The sequence below is a fragment of the Anopheles maculipalpis genome, chromosome X (assembly GCF_943734695.1).
Source record: "Anopheles maculipalpis chromosome X, idAnoMacuDA_375_x, whole genome shotgun sequence".
Classification (NCBI taxonomy): Eukaryota; Metazoa; Arthropoda; class Insecta; order Diptera; family Culicidae; genus Anopheles; species Anopheles maculipalpis.
The window spans coordinates 14,557,758-14,573,080 of NC_064870.1; the positions used below are offsets into that span (position 1 = coordinate 14,557,758).

General features: G+C 47.4%; 1 protein-coding gene across 4 annotated transcripts; it reads left to right on the forward strand.

The window, feature by feature from the left end:
* Positions 1-1,746: 1,746 nt before the first annotated feature.
* On the forward strand, positions 1,747-13,436 carry LOC126568623 (AMP deaminase 2). Of its 4 annotated transcripts, none has more exons than XM_050225142.1 (6): positions 1,747-1,837; positions 8,132-8,345; positions 9,853-10,148; positions 11,427-12,258; positions 12,338-12,923; positions 13,117-13,436. In XM_050225142.1, exons 1-6 carry the CDS (start codon positions 1,798-1,800, stop codon positions 13,405-13,407), a joined length of 2,259 nt encoding a protein of 752 aa, XP_050081099.1. In that variant the 5' UTR covers positions 1,747-1,797; the 3' UTR covers positions 13,408-13,436. The 4 variants fall into 4 exon arrangements, with proteins under 4 accessions (XP_050081099.1, XP_050081091.1, XP_050081116.1 ...); XM_050225134.1 differs by lacking the exon at positions 1,747-1,837 and adding an exon at positions 6,799-6,968; XM_050225159.1 differs by lacking the exon at positions 1,747-1,837 and adding an exon at positions 7,860-8,028.
* The last annotated feature ends 1,887 nt before the right edge of the window (positions 13,437-15,323 follow it).

Sequence of the window (15,323 nt, forward strand, 5' to 3'; positions counted from 1 at the left end):
GCAAAAGCGAACAAACGATTTTAACACATGAAGTTGTGGAGTTAAGGTTTTTTAACTAGATCATTCCAGTAAGACGGTAGGGAGATGATCCCTACCATCTGATGGATGTCTTGACTTCTAATTTCTTCCCTTGATGGGGTTTGATGACATCAGAGCAGCATAAAAATACAGATCCCCAAACAGGGGTGAATATGAACATACATTGTGCAATCTTTTGCTCCCATTTTGACATCCCTGATAAGAAACACAATATTCGGTTTCGAGTGAAAGTTCATTTAGATTAAAACTAATATAAACAAGAATGATAGCAGTAGAGAGAGAGAGAGAGGGATAGTTAACAATCGCGTCGTCTGTGTGTCGATGCGTAAGATGAGAACGTGGAGTGATGTATAATAACGCTGCCATCGAACGGTTAGATGTTTAATAAATAAATCTCTAAATATGACAAAGAAAGAGAGAGAGAGAGAGAGAGAGAGAGAGAGAGAGAGAGAAGTGGTATAATTTTGGTAAAAATCCTTACACATCAACGCATTAATCAGCAATGATTTAATCTTTCTCACTAAGTTTGAGAGAAGAAGAGAGTAAGTTGTACCCTACAACGATTAATCTTGGTGTACGTCCTTAGCGCAATGTGTAAGAGGTGGTTGATAATACACACAACCCACCAAAAAACACACCACCCGGCAAGATGAAAGGCAGAGATGAGGGTTGCACAAGAGCATGGATGTGTGCAAAGAGAAAAGAAAGCGAGAGAGAGAGAGAGACTGCGAGGCTCCATGCTCTTTACGATGTGCGTACGAAAAGATGGTGGTGAAAGGTGACGCAGTTCATCTCGGTCGGTACCAAGGCGGCAGTGTGTCCACAATACGCTTGGGACTCTGCGCTGCTGATGAACCTTCTCCAGGCCGAAACCAATGGTCTGACCGTCTTCGGTTGGGTAGGACGACACTTTGGGTAACGGTCGCGTTCGTGACCAGTCGGAACGTACCCTTTCAGCGATATGGCACCACGGAGACGATTCTAGAAGAACATACACACGCGCCCTGTTTTAACCGAACCCCTGCTGGATAGGGGTTGAGCAGCCGTGGTGTTATTTTTTTCTTTTTGTTTCTTCTCCATCTCTTCCCCATCGCCAGCGGTGAAGTACTTCAAAGAATCTTGCGCCAAACGAAAACACACAATCAACCCATCATCCTTACCCCATACACCCCTTGGATACGTCTCACCACGACACTTTGCGGTAATCGTGCGGCGTTTCGGGTTGCCTTTTACTTGCGTTCGGACCATCGGACCACCGTATAGGAGGGTGGATGCGAATAGCCGTGCAACTGGACAGTTGTGAAGTGTTGGAAATCGATAAACTACCCCACTTCGCTGAATTGCGTCGCCCAGTTAGGGTGTTTGGAGTTGTTGTGTTATTGTCGTTTCTAGTCTTCTGTTTACAGCTAGTGTGCACAGTTTGCTGACCGGACACACATTTGTTGCTCGCCAGCGCCAGCAAGTTTGTGACGGAGCGTAGTGACATCCTAAGCTGGAACAGCTAGCCTGATACCAAACAGTGCATACCGGGTACGCTAGTGTGTGAGGGCGTAAAGTGGCAAGTGAAAACGGTCGGTGAAACCTGTTGCAGTGAGACGAGGTGTATGCTGCAGTACATCGACGAGCAGCAATTGTTAGCAGCCTAGAGAAAGCGAGCCTCCGGTTGTGGTTCCCGACAGGTCTGCTAGGCCACAAACGTACAGGATGACCAGCACCAATGATTACAACTCGCGCAAGCGGTTTGCCTTTGATATCGACATGGAAATTGAGGCAGAAACAACATCCAAACTTAAAGCAGGTACGTACAAACGCAACTCTGATTACGTTAATTGCTCCAAAAACTTATGAGCTCAGTATGGAAGAATGTCCCTTCCCAGAGGCAAACCCAGCTTGGCACGTTGCCCCATTCCTTGCTCCGGTTGAGCTCCGAGCGTTTGTTGTGGCAAAAACAAAAAATCGCACAAAAATTCTACGCCGAAAATAAATTTGTTGCGATTTGGCAGCCCCCCTTGGTGCGTTCATCTCCAGCTTCCCACCATACCAAACACACGCATCACATCATCACGTCACCTGCAATCGATTTAGTGCATCCAGTGCATATATTTACCTGAATGCACAGAAACACCTTGGTGCTAATCAAATGGAGTACGACTGGACCACACATTACCTGTGCCTTGTCCCTTAAGGTTCCGTCCGGTGTCCCATTGCATAGGTCTCGGGGGCTAAATATAGGAATCCAGTTGAATCGGACGTTCGATTTTCGCTCCCTCGCCCAAGCATTCTTACGACGTTTGGGTGCAGGGGTGGACCGGTTCCAAATGCTGGCACACCTTACCAGCTCGCTGTCATGGTCCGGGCTATCTTATCGCCTTAGAAGGTAAACCCAATACCTAGCACTCAGCGTGGGGTCGCGCGTAAGCATTTTTGGAAGTTTGCCGTCCCTACACACTGGGCCACACGAGCTGTGTCAATAAGCCAATGGTCCACCGAATTGGACATCTACGGACATGCGGGTGTTTGTGTGTGGAGCCGATATAAAAAGGTCAATAGGGCCGTTAATCAAGCTATAAAGTGTCAGTGACGGCGTGGAATGTCGTATGCGTGTGTGTGTGTGTGTGTGTTTCGAGCTATTCCAACGTCTACGGTGCAGGTCAGTATGCAGCAACTTCCATTCCAAATTTCGATCGTATTTCCATACTAGACAGCAAAGTATTTCCATTATCACTCTACCTTCATTTGAATAATCATCAACCCTATTACCTATGGGTTGATGGCAGACTGCTAGACACACCACCAACACCAAATTCTTACGACTCGTTTCCCTTGTGGCGCATCAGGTGCGGTTCACTTTGTTCCAGAGGGAAGCAAAGTGCCTGGAACATCAAAGACTTGTGAAGGTCGTTGATAGCTCTACACCGGTCTTCATCTGCATATCTTGTCTTGAGTTATCCAGTGCTAAGTAGTCGCATTTCAAACGTGCACTTCACGATTATTACTTCAAGAATTCAAAGGTCCTCCCCTACAGTAATCCTTGACAATCAATTAGTCTATTTTAGTATAATTTTGCTCAAGCTGTGGCTTGAGCTCCAATAATTTGCTAGCCCGGCTAGAATACTTTTACCTGTGTGCGTCAGGCGCGATACAATTATCATTAAATGGAATGCGTACTGTTAAGCCCTGCACGTCGTCTCCATTTGTCACGCTAGCTGACGCTTGGCACATGTTCAATTGGGATGGTTTAAATATACATATACGTAATTACAGTATATATCAACTGCACAGTACATTAATTAGCATCTAGGCGTGGATTCATCCCGTCAGCATCCTCTCGCCCGGGCAATGTCACCAACATATCCACAACCACCGTCCCCAGAGTGCCGCCACTCGTGTGAGGGCGAAACATTCCACCTTCGTGCCAAAAAATGAAAGGAAGCACACACCATTCGCCATTTCCGTCCGGGTTAATTGTTACTCCGTGAGCATGATTAATAGAGAACCGCTTATTTGTTATTTCCAATTTGCTGACACGATTAATTGGCGCATCGCGAAGTGCATTTGATATGTGCGAACGTTGCACACATGTGCAACGTTGGTTTTTTTTTTCGCGCCGATCGCCGAGAATTTTAGCGCTCACCAACAAACCTAAACAAACAATCCAAGCGGTGTGTCAGCCTGGTTGAATATGACCTTCATGCTTCAATTTTCGCGCCTGTCACATTTGGTCTTAAATGCTCGTTGCGAGAGAATGCCAAACTGTGTCCTGAGCGTTGTTCCTGAAGCATCGGGATAGCATTACATCAAACTCAGAGCATCATTACTGATGATGAAAGTTGATATGTTGGTGAGTGCTTTCCTTGGGTGGATTTTTTCGCGACGTCAGTTGAAGGATCACATTACACGGCACTCGCTGCACTGCCTGCAGTACGCATTTGTGAATGTTTAGATTGACATGGACCAATCGCACCACATTGTTGTGATGCCGCGATCACCCACAATACCTTGACCGGGGGTACCGAAGGCTAAAAAAAGATATATCAGCATACAGCGCCAATCGTCCTCCGTGACGTGAGTCATGGGATATCTGCTCCCGCTTTCGCATACCGTTATCGATGGTCAGACATTGGCCAAAAAGGTACAACACTGTTACCATGGAGAGATGACAGTTGCCGGAAGTTGTCCTCATTTAGATTCGCAGTTTCTCTGCGCTCGCCCGTAAGCGTAAGCTGGTGAGCGGAAACAGGAACATCGTGGGGGATGAACCAAAACGACAACAACTTAGTTTACCAAGCCATGCTGCCAAGCGGCCGGTTGGTTGGTGGCCTGGTTTCGTGCGCCGTAAACAATCGCACTCACGGCTGTTAACTGCCCTGCTTTACTGTATTCTCCTCAACTGGGTCTCGCTCGTTCCCTTCGGCTAGAACGTCGAGCCAATTCGTGAGGGATCGCACACAATACACAAACATACAACGCCGACAACACCAGACAACAAAAAGATGCACGGGATGTGGCTGCTGCTGCTGCTGTATTTCTTTGTTCGCAAGTAGATCAGCTGCTTTTCGGACAAGACATCGGCGAAAGCGGACAATGTTTTTTTTTTTTTTGACCTAGCCCAGTGAACTACTTCCACATGCGACATGCGCTACCGATTCTGCAACATCAGACGGAATGAAGTTCATTCATAAAATCTGATTCCATTTGTTTGTGATTGTGTCTTTGTTTTTTTTTTTTTTGTTGCGTATAGACCCAAAAGCGTAAAGTTTGAGCTGTCAGTAGAGCCTATTCGAGCGTATGATACATTGTGGGATCTCGCCACGATAGGCCACCCCCTGTGAGAGTCAACTCAAGCGTCTAGCAGGGAGAATGTTTTATCAATAACTGCTCCAAACACTGATACAACACTGTGTGCCCGCGTGTGTCACGTTATTTATGCTGGTGCACCACTCCCTCCTCTAGTGGAAAGCTACTTCCGAAGGCACACTGAGGTCCTCGACACTGGCCAGCTAAGGTGCGCCCACGAACGAGCACAAACTACCCACCAGCAAGGACCTTTCTTTTGGATTTGGTGCATTTACGGCAGCTGCTAGTGACGCTAGGGCTCACGTATCATCAACATGGTGTGCGAAGATTGGCTGAGTGGTATCGACACTCTTCTGAGGCAGTTTGTACTGTTTTGGTGGTTGGGCTGGAGTAGTCCGCCCATAACTTCAGCAGTACCAGTACATATCACATCGAATCTATGCCTGTTCCGTGGCAAGTGTACTAGACACCGAGGTATCGTTGGTACGTTTGGTGACACGGGGAGCTCGTTGGGCGCACCGCCACCGGTAATCGTGCTCTAGCAGGGAAGTTTTAGCTACTGCTGCTAGTCGCAATCGTACGAGCGTTTAGCTGCAGGCGAGATTACGTAAATTGCTGGTGATTGTCGCCACCGAGGTACAGAGTGAGGTGCACTGCATTAGTTGCCAGGTAGTTGGAAGTATCTGTCGTTGGAGAAGATTGCTCCCTCTTGATAAGTGAAGTTTGGATAGGCAGCACTAGCGGACGGCGGTGAGTGTTTTTCGCGCGCGCGTCCCCTGCCCTACCGGGGCACGGTAGGTCGATTCTGCATCGCAGAGATTGGTCCGATCTAGATCGTACCCTCAATCGTCTCCAAGCAAAGATAAGCAGGTGAGATCCGGCCTAGTGTCCATCCAAACACTGGAGGGTGATAATAAAATTATCTTATCGATGTTAATTGCGCGCGCTTGGTACGGTGAGATCGCTCGGTACAAACAGGTCAGTCAGTGGTCAGTCGTTAGTTTACTGTGCAACAGGGCAGAGACTTCCAGATGATCTACGATAAACACTGTCACCTTAAGCGCATCGGCCCATACCAAGAGTTTGCCTTGTGAGTGTGTGTTTGCGCTCGGTAGGAGTCATCCTGACTAGCCAGGCTGTGTCTAGCAACACAAGTGATCTCCCGCGCTCCGACTATTACCGTTCGGACAGTTTGTACTGCTCACGACGGCGGTGCGTCGCTCGACACGAGGCCCAAGGGGGGTGAGGGGAAGGTGCCCGAGATCTAAATTTAGTGCTTCGCACCCGAGTAACCTCCGCCGGATCGGATTCACCCTGCTGCGCTGTCTTGGTGAGCTGGTGTGCCTGTCCACCCTGAAACGACCGTCGGTTTCCCTGTGCCTGGTCATTGGCACCGAAACAGCTCTCGTTTGCTCACATACACACCGATACACGTAGGACGTGAATACACTGTGTCGGTTGACGCTCAGCATCATCATCATCATCTTCCCACCCACCAACGAAAATCTCGCCGTGTTGTGCATCAGTTTTGTTGCGTGCTCACGAGCAACCGGCACATCCGAGAAGATCGCACACAGGCCTCAGTAGAAGTCCGCATGCCAGTCCGGTGTGGTTGGTGTATGGTTTGTTTGTTCGCGGTTAAGAAGCCTTCCGCACCAAAAAACGCTGCCAGAGATATTGTGACCGTTGGTATAGTAAGGTAGACAGTCCGCATCCACAGAGTTGCCCTAAATCGCACGTGAAACGATAAAGTGTATATGTGCGGCTGTGTTTGGAAAGGTTGAATTGTTTGCTTTGGCACGCGATTGCACTGTGCGTCACTTCCGGCACTTGTGACACAGAGCACTGTGTCAAGTGTCCCGGTCTGTGCGGTCATCAATCGTCAATTTCCAGGTGACGGTGACTGAGCGGGACTGGTGTACGTGTGTGTGTGTGCGCTGCGCGTGTGTTCCATAAAAAAATCCATAATAAAGGTGTAAAGAAGGGCGCAATCGATACTGTGGCAAAAATGAGTGCACGAGGCGTATTGCTCAAGTGTGATATGAACTCATCTTTCGATCAACCGGATCCGGCGATCATCATCTCACCACGATCACCCGCTATCCTGCTCAACGATTACTTCTCACCGGAAGGTTAGTTTTTTTTTGTAGGTGGCCTGTGGACGTGTTTTTGTTTGGGGCGTGTGCGCTACTACTTGACAGAGGGTTTGATATACGACGCAGTAGAGCAGATAGGATACGAAAAATATTACAAATATTTTACATATATCTCAAAGCAGCGGGAGAATGAAAGAGCGGATGAGAGACTGAGAAAGAGAGAGAGAGAGAGAGAGAGAGAGAGAGAGAGCGAGAAAATGTGTAGCAAATCGGTAAAAATGAAAAGTGGTAATAAAACACAGGGTTATTACTCGTCGGTAATGGTCTAGGGTCAACGGGATCGTAAAAAGCGACTTGCCTTGCCAAGATCGGAGATATTTCACAACGTGCTGTGTAGTACACCATCAAACGAATATACACGTACAGTGGCATTTGAATCATGTCATCGACTTGTACAGATCAATCCAGATAGGCAACCTAGAAAGCTAATCTACCTATCGGAGCATGTCTGCTCACTGACCAACTTCACACGGGAAAATGCTTTGCTGCGTTGTTCCCAGACGCCTGCTACATTGTGTCTGTAGGACTCGTCATAATCAACGAACTTCTTATCAACGTTGCCCACGTTCCGTACACCATCACTCAATCTCTGCAGCAGCAACGCGTCGGCACTATGGCGCCGGTGCACGTCGGAAGCATAGCCGACCTGCCGGCTGCCATCACTTGAACCCAAGCAGAGAGCTCGAAACGCGTTTGTTTTGGACTGTTGATCAAGCACGCCTATGTGAAGTCTATCGATCGCCGAACGATCCTCGCCATCGCACTTGCGGAGATAGCGCCGTTTTGCAGCTTTCCAGTCCTTTGCTAGCGGTCGGTGTAAGCGGACGTGTGCAAGTTGCTGTTTGGATTGTACTAAACGCCGCAAAAATGTACCGCAAACGGGAGATTAATTTTAACAAGCAGGATTCCCGCACTCTGCTGCAGGTGCTGGAAGATCAGAAGATTATGGAAGCGATGAAACAGTCGCGATTAGCAGCGGATGTAAAGACGACAATGTCGCTTGCTCATCTCTCGCTGAACGATATCGACGATATGGGTGCCGTAAATCTTTGCTTTCTCTCTCTCTCTCTCTCCCTTCATTTCAGATACTAATGTACTTACCTCATGCTTATAATTGCTGTTCCGTTTTTCGTCCACAGTGCAGGGCAATGAATCTCCGGCAGGACACGCAGGAAGCGGTGGTGGTGGAGGAGGCGTCGGTGGTGGAGGAGTGCTTAGTGGTGCGCTCAGTCTCTCCCAGGAGGATATTGTTGGTGTGCTGCCGAACGAAATCTCCGCCCCGTACGAGGTCCCGCAGTTCCCGATCGAGCAGATCGAGAAGAAGCTCCAGCTCCAACGACAACTCAACGCCAAGTAAGTACTGTGTGACAAACATGGCCTCCGCAAGGCAGCTTTGGTAGAAAGCTGGCTCTTTTGATGCGTGTGTTAAGCTTCTGGAAGAAAAGAAGCGACTGTCCCGTATCAGCACAGTCCCATCTGCAAGTGTCGAACCTGAAGATGAGTGATGAAGGTTTTGCGTTTACAACACAAACCAAGAAGCCATTCCGGACGATGCCGTTTCCTTTTTTAGCCTGGCACGTGCAAAGCAGTCAGCGCTTCTGCATTGCAAACGCTCCGGCATTACAGCACCATTCCATATCCCGGTGCGCTATTATTGCTGCGTGTGTCCTCAACTCCCAGGACAGGAGTAGCTATTTGAGTGTGATGGACACTGCACGCAAACACCGCAACCACCTCCATAATAAAACCTCATTACGTGTCGGATACCCTGGCTATTCATTCGTAAAGCAAGGAATGTGTCGTCATGATGTGTTGTGTCTTTTGTTTTTGTCTTCCTCCCCCAATGGAGAAGGTGAACACTTAATCCAATTTAAAGTATCGAACTCGTAGAACACGGACGCGCACCAATAGTTCGAGCGCAGCAGTACGTAGTACCTATCCGGCCGTGCAGGACCATTCCCGCGAGTGAACCTGTCTTTGCGAACGTAGTCGTGCGGCCATCACACGCCGACAGTTTGTGCAATGTTGGGCAGTGCTATCGATACGAAAAAATGGCTTTCCGAGCGGGATCTGCTGAGGTTGGTTGACGGTTGTTTTGCTGTGTTTGTTTTGCTTCCGTCCGAAATCCACCGTAGAGGACCTACTTGGAGCAACTTCGAGTGAGAGCAAGTGGCAGAGCTTTAATTGGCGGTTCACTTCATCAGCCTATCTACTGATAAGCATCATGCAATACCACACCACATGCGACAGCACTGGGATGAGCTGGAAGCGATAACGAGACACCTTCAGCATTGGTCCTCGCTTCATCCGACACGGATAACGCACTACGTCCTTGGTAGCGAAGCAAGCTCCTTCCTGTGGGCGAACAATTTTCCATTCGATTCTGTACGCATTTCTATTTTTGCACCACACTTTCGCTCGACTGAACCTGAAGCGGCGCTGATAGCATGGGCGTCACCTAAACCTCTGACGGTATCGGAGTGGTGCTGATAATTAGTGAATTGGAAAATCGATTGACCGATCAATTAACCAACCGATCCGTTAGTGTTGAGATAGAGCTCTAGTCATCTACCCCTTCCCCGTCTTGTGCCGCCAGTCGAACAACACAACAGCGCACAACATCCGGGACCATCCGATTAATGTGCTGCCAAGGAAGGTGGCGCGCTGGAACTTTAGTAATCGACGCTCTTTCAGTGCTGCCGTACAGCTCGATTCGTGCAGTTCGTCCCGTGCTGTCTTCGTAATCCGACGTTGCGTTGCCTCTCTACCCGATAGTTGCGCTGGCCTCTCTACCTCTCTTTACACCTTATCAATCGTAATACTTCTCTCTCTCTCTCTGTCTACCCATCTCACAATCCAGAGTGATGGAGCAGGATCGGCACTCGACTGCCCCGGAAGTGCATCCCGACGAGCAGCTGCCGTTCGACGAGCATGACTTCGTCGCCCACTTCCAACGGGTGTCGATCTCGGGCGAGGACACCAGCGGTGTACCGTTGGACGATCTCGAGCGTGCCTCAACGCTGCTGGTGAAGGCGTTAGAACTGCGCGAAAAGTATATGCGCAATTCGCACCAAGCGTTTCCGCAGACTACGGCACGTTTCCTCAAATCGACACACTCGAGCACGATCACGCATCAGGAACGCAAATCCATCGCTGGTAAGTGATAGCGATATTGGTGTACGGGTTCAAGGAGCTTTCGTAACGACGACCCGTAAAAATCGGCGTAGTTAAGTGGACCAGTCTCTATTGCTTCAGTCTTATGCTCTGATAGTCCGCACTAGATATCCTCATTTGTCCAAAAATTCTTTTTCAATACGTTTCCCTTTTCTCTAAACTAGTTTCTCTACTTGATCTACTGTAACTTTTACTTATTTTCTTATTGTTTATTTTTTCTTTTATAAATATTTCTTTTTATCGTGTTTTTTCACTTTTTTATTTACAATTTTTGTTGCTGATTTTGCAATATCGATTCTTTTTCGTCGCACGAAAAAAAAACGAACAAACAAACCGCACACACCTATCCACACGCACACTCTGCTCGTGTATTCGTACACCCAACCGTCACCTCTTTGCACTATCCGTGACTTCCTTTTCTATTGCGGTTTTGTCTCACCGTAACGGTTAGTTGGCGTATTTTTTATACTCTTTTTTTTTGTTTTTTAGCTATTAAAGTACGGTTGCTTTCCTTTTTTTCTTGTTTTGTTAACTTTTTCCTTGTTTTTTCTTCTTTAAGTTAGATGCTGACATGTTCGTTTGTTCCTTAATTCTTAGTTTGTATTTTTCATTAGTTTTGTCCTTCTTACTCTATTCTCTGTTGTTTTATACTCGTCTACCCCGTTTATAAATGTTGATAGTACTTTTATCCTGTTTGTTTACATTGTTGCTTGCCCATTGAGATAGAATGATTATTGTGTCGCACTTCGCTAAAATGCACCCGTACCCCACCCGTACAATCCTCCACTTCGTTTCTAATTGTTGCTCAGCTGAAAAGCCGACATAACTACGACACCCAGAGCCTGTTACGGGTTCGGTTTTCAGTGATGCATAAGTCCCGCACCTACTAGCTCCGACGTTGTTTTGTTATTGATACAGCTACCTCATAGTATTGCGCGCGAAAATCCGTGTTTCTAGAGTAGAGTGATACAATAGCTTGTTCTGTTGTTATTAGCAATGTAATCTAATCGCTCGTAAAACGTGTGAGCATTCATGATGATGGGATAGAGAGAGTCCCCTCTTCCCAATGTGAGAGCCTCAAATCTCTCTCAAGTGCAACGAGACTCGTTGCAGGTAGCGCTATGATGACGTGCTTGACAGTCGTTGTCAACTCTAACGAGTCTCTTCTGCCATCAGACATCGCGATCCTAAGATGAGAGCAAACTATGAACCTTTTTATCTTTATCTTTTCCCGAACCACCACACTTCACACTCACGCAGATCATCCAGTGAATCCACCCCAAAGTACTCAGTCGCCCTGGGTCATTGAAATACCGGAAGATCTGAACTACAGCATCCGGCCGGTGAACGGTGTGTTTGAGGTGTTCCCGGCGACGGACGCGACCGAACCTATACCCTACCACTACACCCGTCTGCCCGACTTTGTCCTCGACATGCAGATGATGTGCTCGATGATAGCGGACGGGCCGCTCAAGTCGTTCTGCTACCGTCGGCTGAGCTACCTGTACTCCAAATTTCAGCTGCACGTGCTGCTGAACGAGTTGCGCGAGCTCGCCTCGCAGAAAGCGGTACCACACCGTGACTTCTACAACATCCGCAAGGTGGACACGCACATCCACGCGGCCAGCTGCATGAACCAGAAGCATTTGCTACGCTTCATCAAGAAGACGCTAAAGAACAGTGCGGACGAGGTGGTGACAGTGACCAAGGGCACACCGATGACGCTCGCGCAAGTGTTCCAGTCGATGAATCTAACCACGTACGATCTAACGGTGGACATGCTCGATGTACACGCGGACCGTAACACTTTTCACCGGTTCGACAAGTTCAACGCCAAGTACAATCCGATCGGTGAATCGAGATTGCGCGAGGTGTTCCTCAAGACGGACAACTACCTGAACGGGAAGTACTTTGCGAACATCATCAAGGAGGTGGCGAGCGATTTTGAGGAGAGCAAGTACCAGAACGCCGAGTTGCGGCTCTCGATCTATGGCAAATCTCCGGACGAATGGTACAAGCTGGCGAAGTGGGCCATCGACGGTAACCTGTACTCGGACAACATCCGCTGGCTGATACAAATACCGCGTCTCTAGTAAGTTGTGTTCATCTTACGTTTCCCACAGTTTTGTTTGTTTTACCCTTCACTAATGATGCTTCTTTACGCTTCACAGTGACATCTTCAAAACGAACCAGCTGATGACCTCGTTCCAGCAGATACTGGACAACGTGTTCAAGCCCCTGTTCGAAGCGACCAACAATCCGAGCCAGCATCCGGAGATACACACCTTCCTGCAGTACGTGATCGGGTTCGACTCGGTGGACGACGAATCGAAACCGGAGAACCCGCTGTTCGATGGGGACGTCACACCACCGGAACAGTGGACCGATGAGGAGAATCCACCGTACGCCTACTACATCTACTACATGTACGCCAACATGACCGTGCTGAACCACTTTCGGGCGGCACGCGGTCTCAACACGTTCGTGCTGCGGCCCCACTGTGGTGAGGCTGGCCCGGTACAGCATCTCGTCTGTGGTTACCTGATGGCGGAGAACATTTCGCACGGTTTGCTGCTGCGCAAGGTGCCGGTACTGCAGTATCTGTATTATCTTGCCCAGATCGGTATTGCGATGTCGCCGCTCTCCAACAACTCACTATTTCTCAACTACGATCGCAACCCGTTCCCGGAGTATCTGGCCCGCGGGTTGGTCGTGTCGCTTTCCACCGATGATCCGCTACAATTTCACTACACCAAGGTAACTAGAAAGGCAACCACCTCTGTTGACAAAAAAGTAACCAATACTAAGGGATTTTTAAAACAAATTTGCCTCAATAGTACCTTAATAGGCAGATTTTGTCAATAGGGCAAAGTTGCCCCCCATGTAAGTGAGGTTTAAGGTTCTGTATCCTAATATTTGTTTTGTGTGCTGTTGTCGCACCCTTTTCCAGGAGCCGCTGATGGAGGAGTACAGCATTGCGGCGCAGGTGTGGAAGCTTAGCTCGTGCGATATGTGTGAGCTGGCACGGAACAGTGTGCTGATGTCCGGCTTTCCGCACAAGATGAAACAGCACTGGCTTGGGCCGAATTATACGCGCGAAGGTGTGGCCGGTAACGATATTACGCGCACGAATGTGCCAGATATCCGGGTAGCGTTCCGTTACGAGTCACTGTTAGATGAGCTGGCCAACATCTTCAAGGTGAACAACGAACAGAAGATGCAGTACGCCGCACAACAGTAACACCGCACGCACACACACACAAGGAACGTTTTCCCTTCTCTCTATCTCTTCCAATTTATCTCTCCCTCTCTCTTTCTTTCATTCTTTCTCTTTCACTGTCCTTCTATCGGGCCCATTCCTTGGGCCTGAAATTTACTATTTAGTGTTTATAGTGGACCCAACAAGAATAAGAGTTAAAAGGAGATAAGGAGGCGGCGAAAAGGATCAACAAGTATGGTTGTGTGCGTGCGTGTGTGTGTGTGTCTGTGTATGTACGCAGCTTATCGTTGTGATAAATGGTGTACTACACTCATGGCTTATCTCGATGGTTTCATGCGTCTTGTGTGTCCGGTGTGTATGTGTACGAGTGCTCACTGATTCCTTATTCTTCTTCTTCGGTCAAATTTGGCTTTACTTGTTCTTGCGCAACGAGGTGCACTATCGAGGGTGTAAGATCAGACAGAGATTTCTTCATTCAGGGTTAGGACCTATCCTAAGTACAGTTTCGCTCTCCCTACAGTAAGCACACAGGGCGACAACACTCACTAGTTTATAACTTTCTAATAAAACCAAATCATTAGGAACCAATCGCAACAAAATGAAAGAAATACAGCAACACCCTCACACACTATATAACAGTTAATAAAGTTAAACTATTTATATATGTATATGTGAATCTATGTATCCATACTGTTCTATACATATAAAGAGAGAGATATATACATACATACATACATACATACATACATACATAGATATATAATTATATAAAGCTATATACATAGTCGTATGCATTTCTTTTGCTTTCTGTTCATTCGGTACTTCTGTTTCCTAAACGCACGTGTAAAATAGCAATTTATTCGTGAATACACACCCATACATACACGATTCTTGGCGATCGTCTAATAGTAGCAATACAAAACATAAAATAAATATGAAAGATTTTCATTTGTTTTCCTGCGTGTCGGTTAATAGTAACACACTCACACATACGCTAGACACGCATCTTAATTCTACCTCTAAAACCCGTCATTATTCTTGCATGCTCTACACCTCTAAATCTTATAATCTGCATAAAGCCTCTGCTCTGCACCTTTTACGAGGGCTTTTGGTTCTACAATTGTTGGAACCTATCAAACTTCCAACTCCAAATACAGGATGGCTGTAATGTGGCTGCATGTGGGGTGTATTTATACAACACTTTGTTACAAAACAAAGCAAAATAAAAATATTGCACAACACTAAAGTCTTCTTCCCTGGGCGTGGTGAGGACTCCATATCTTGCTAGAGGGAACTATAAAAACAGAAATAGCCAGTCGAAGAGGCTGTGGCAGTCAGAGAAGGAAGCGCTATCGGTTTTGCTTCTTTCCAGTCAGAGCTCCGTCATGTCGGTATAATAAGTCTAATAGATTTGTTTGTAGCAGGTCGGGCAGTGATGGCAGATTCTTGCTGGAATGTTCCGACGTGTACGTGGCAAGCTTGGGGAGGAAAACTTCCAGCAAACACCTGCTAGCTATATACGGTTAGACTAGATGACCAGACCAGACTATGTACCGCCTACAACTGGTAACTTGTTCGAGTGTCCAAAAATTGTAACTTCAACCCTTGCAGGCGGGTTATACAGAGGACAGCGAATCTTTAGGAACATTCTTCTTTTTCTTCTTTTTGACTTAACGACACTTATAAGTCGCACCAGCCATCTAATGACTTGCAAGACTTGTTCCTACCACGTAGTAGGATAGTCAGTCCTCAAATACGGGGAAACCGCCGTATGAAGACCGGCACCGATATCGCAATACCATCTTGCATTTAATAACCTTCTTGGTTATCAGCACCGCAATTCGCTATTTATGCTAGCAGCTCAGTTTAAATTCAGCCTTCGTGTAAATGGACCCCTGGCCTAGTGGATTTTTTTTGTTTAAATATTATCCTTGTCT

Bases quoted from the DNA above. Each gene is read 5' to 3' on its own strand.
- LOC126568623 (XM_050225159.1), top strand. From the start codon at position 7,860: ATGTACCGCAAACGGGAGATTAATTTTAACAAGCAGGATTCCCGCACT. The intron at 8,029-8,131 runs GTGCCGTAAATC...TTTCGTCCACAG, and splicing joins GAACGATATCGACGATATGG to TGCAGGGCAATGAATCTCCG. The intron at 12,924-13,116 runs GTAACTAGAAAG...ACCCTTTTCCAG, and splicing joins TACAATTTCACTACACCAAG to GAGCCGCTGATGGAGGAGTA.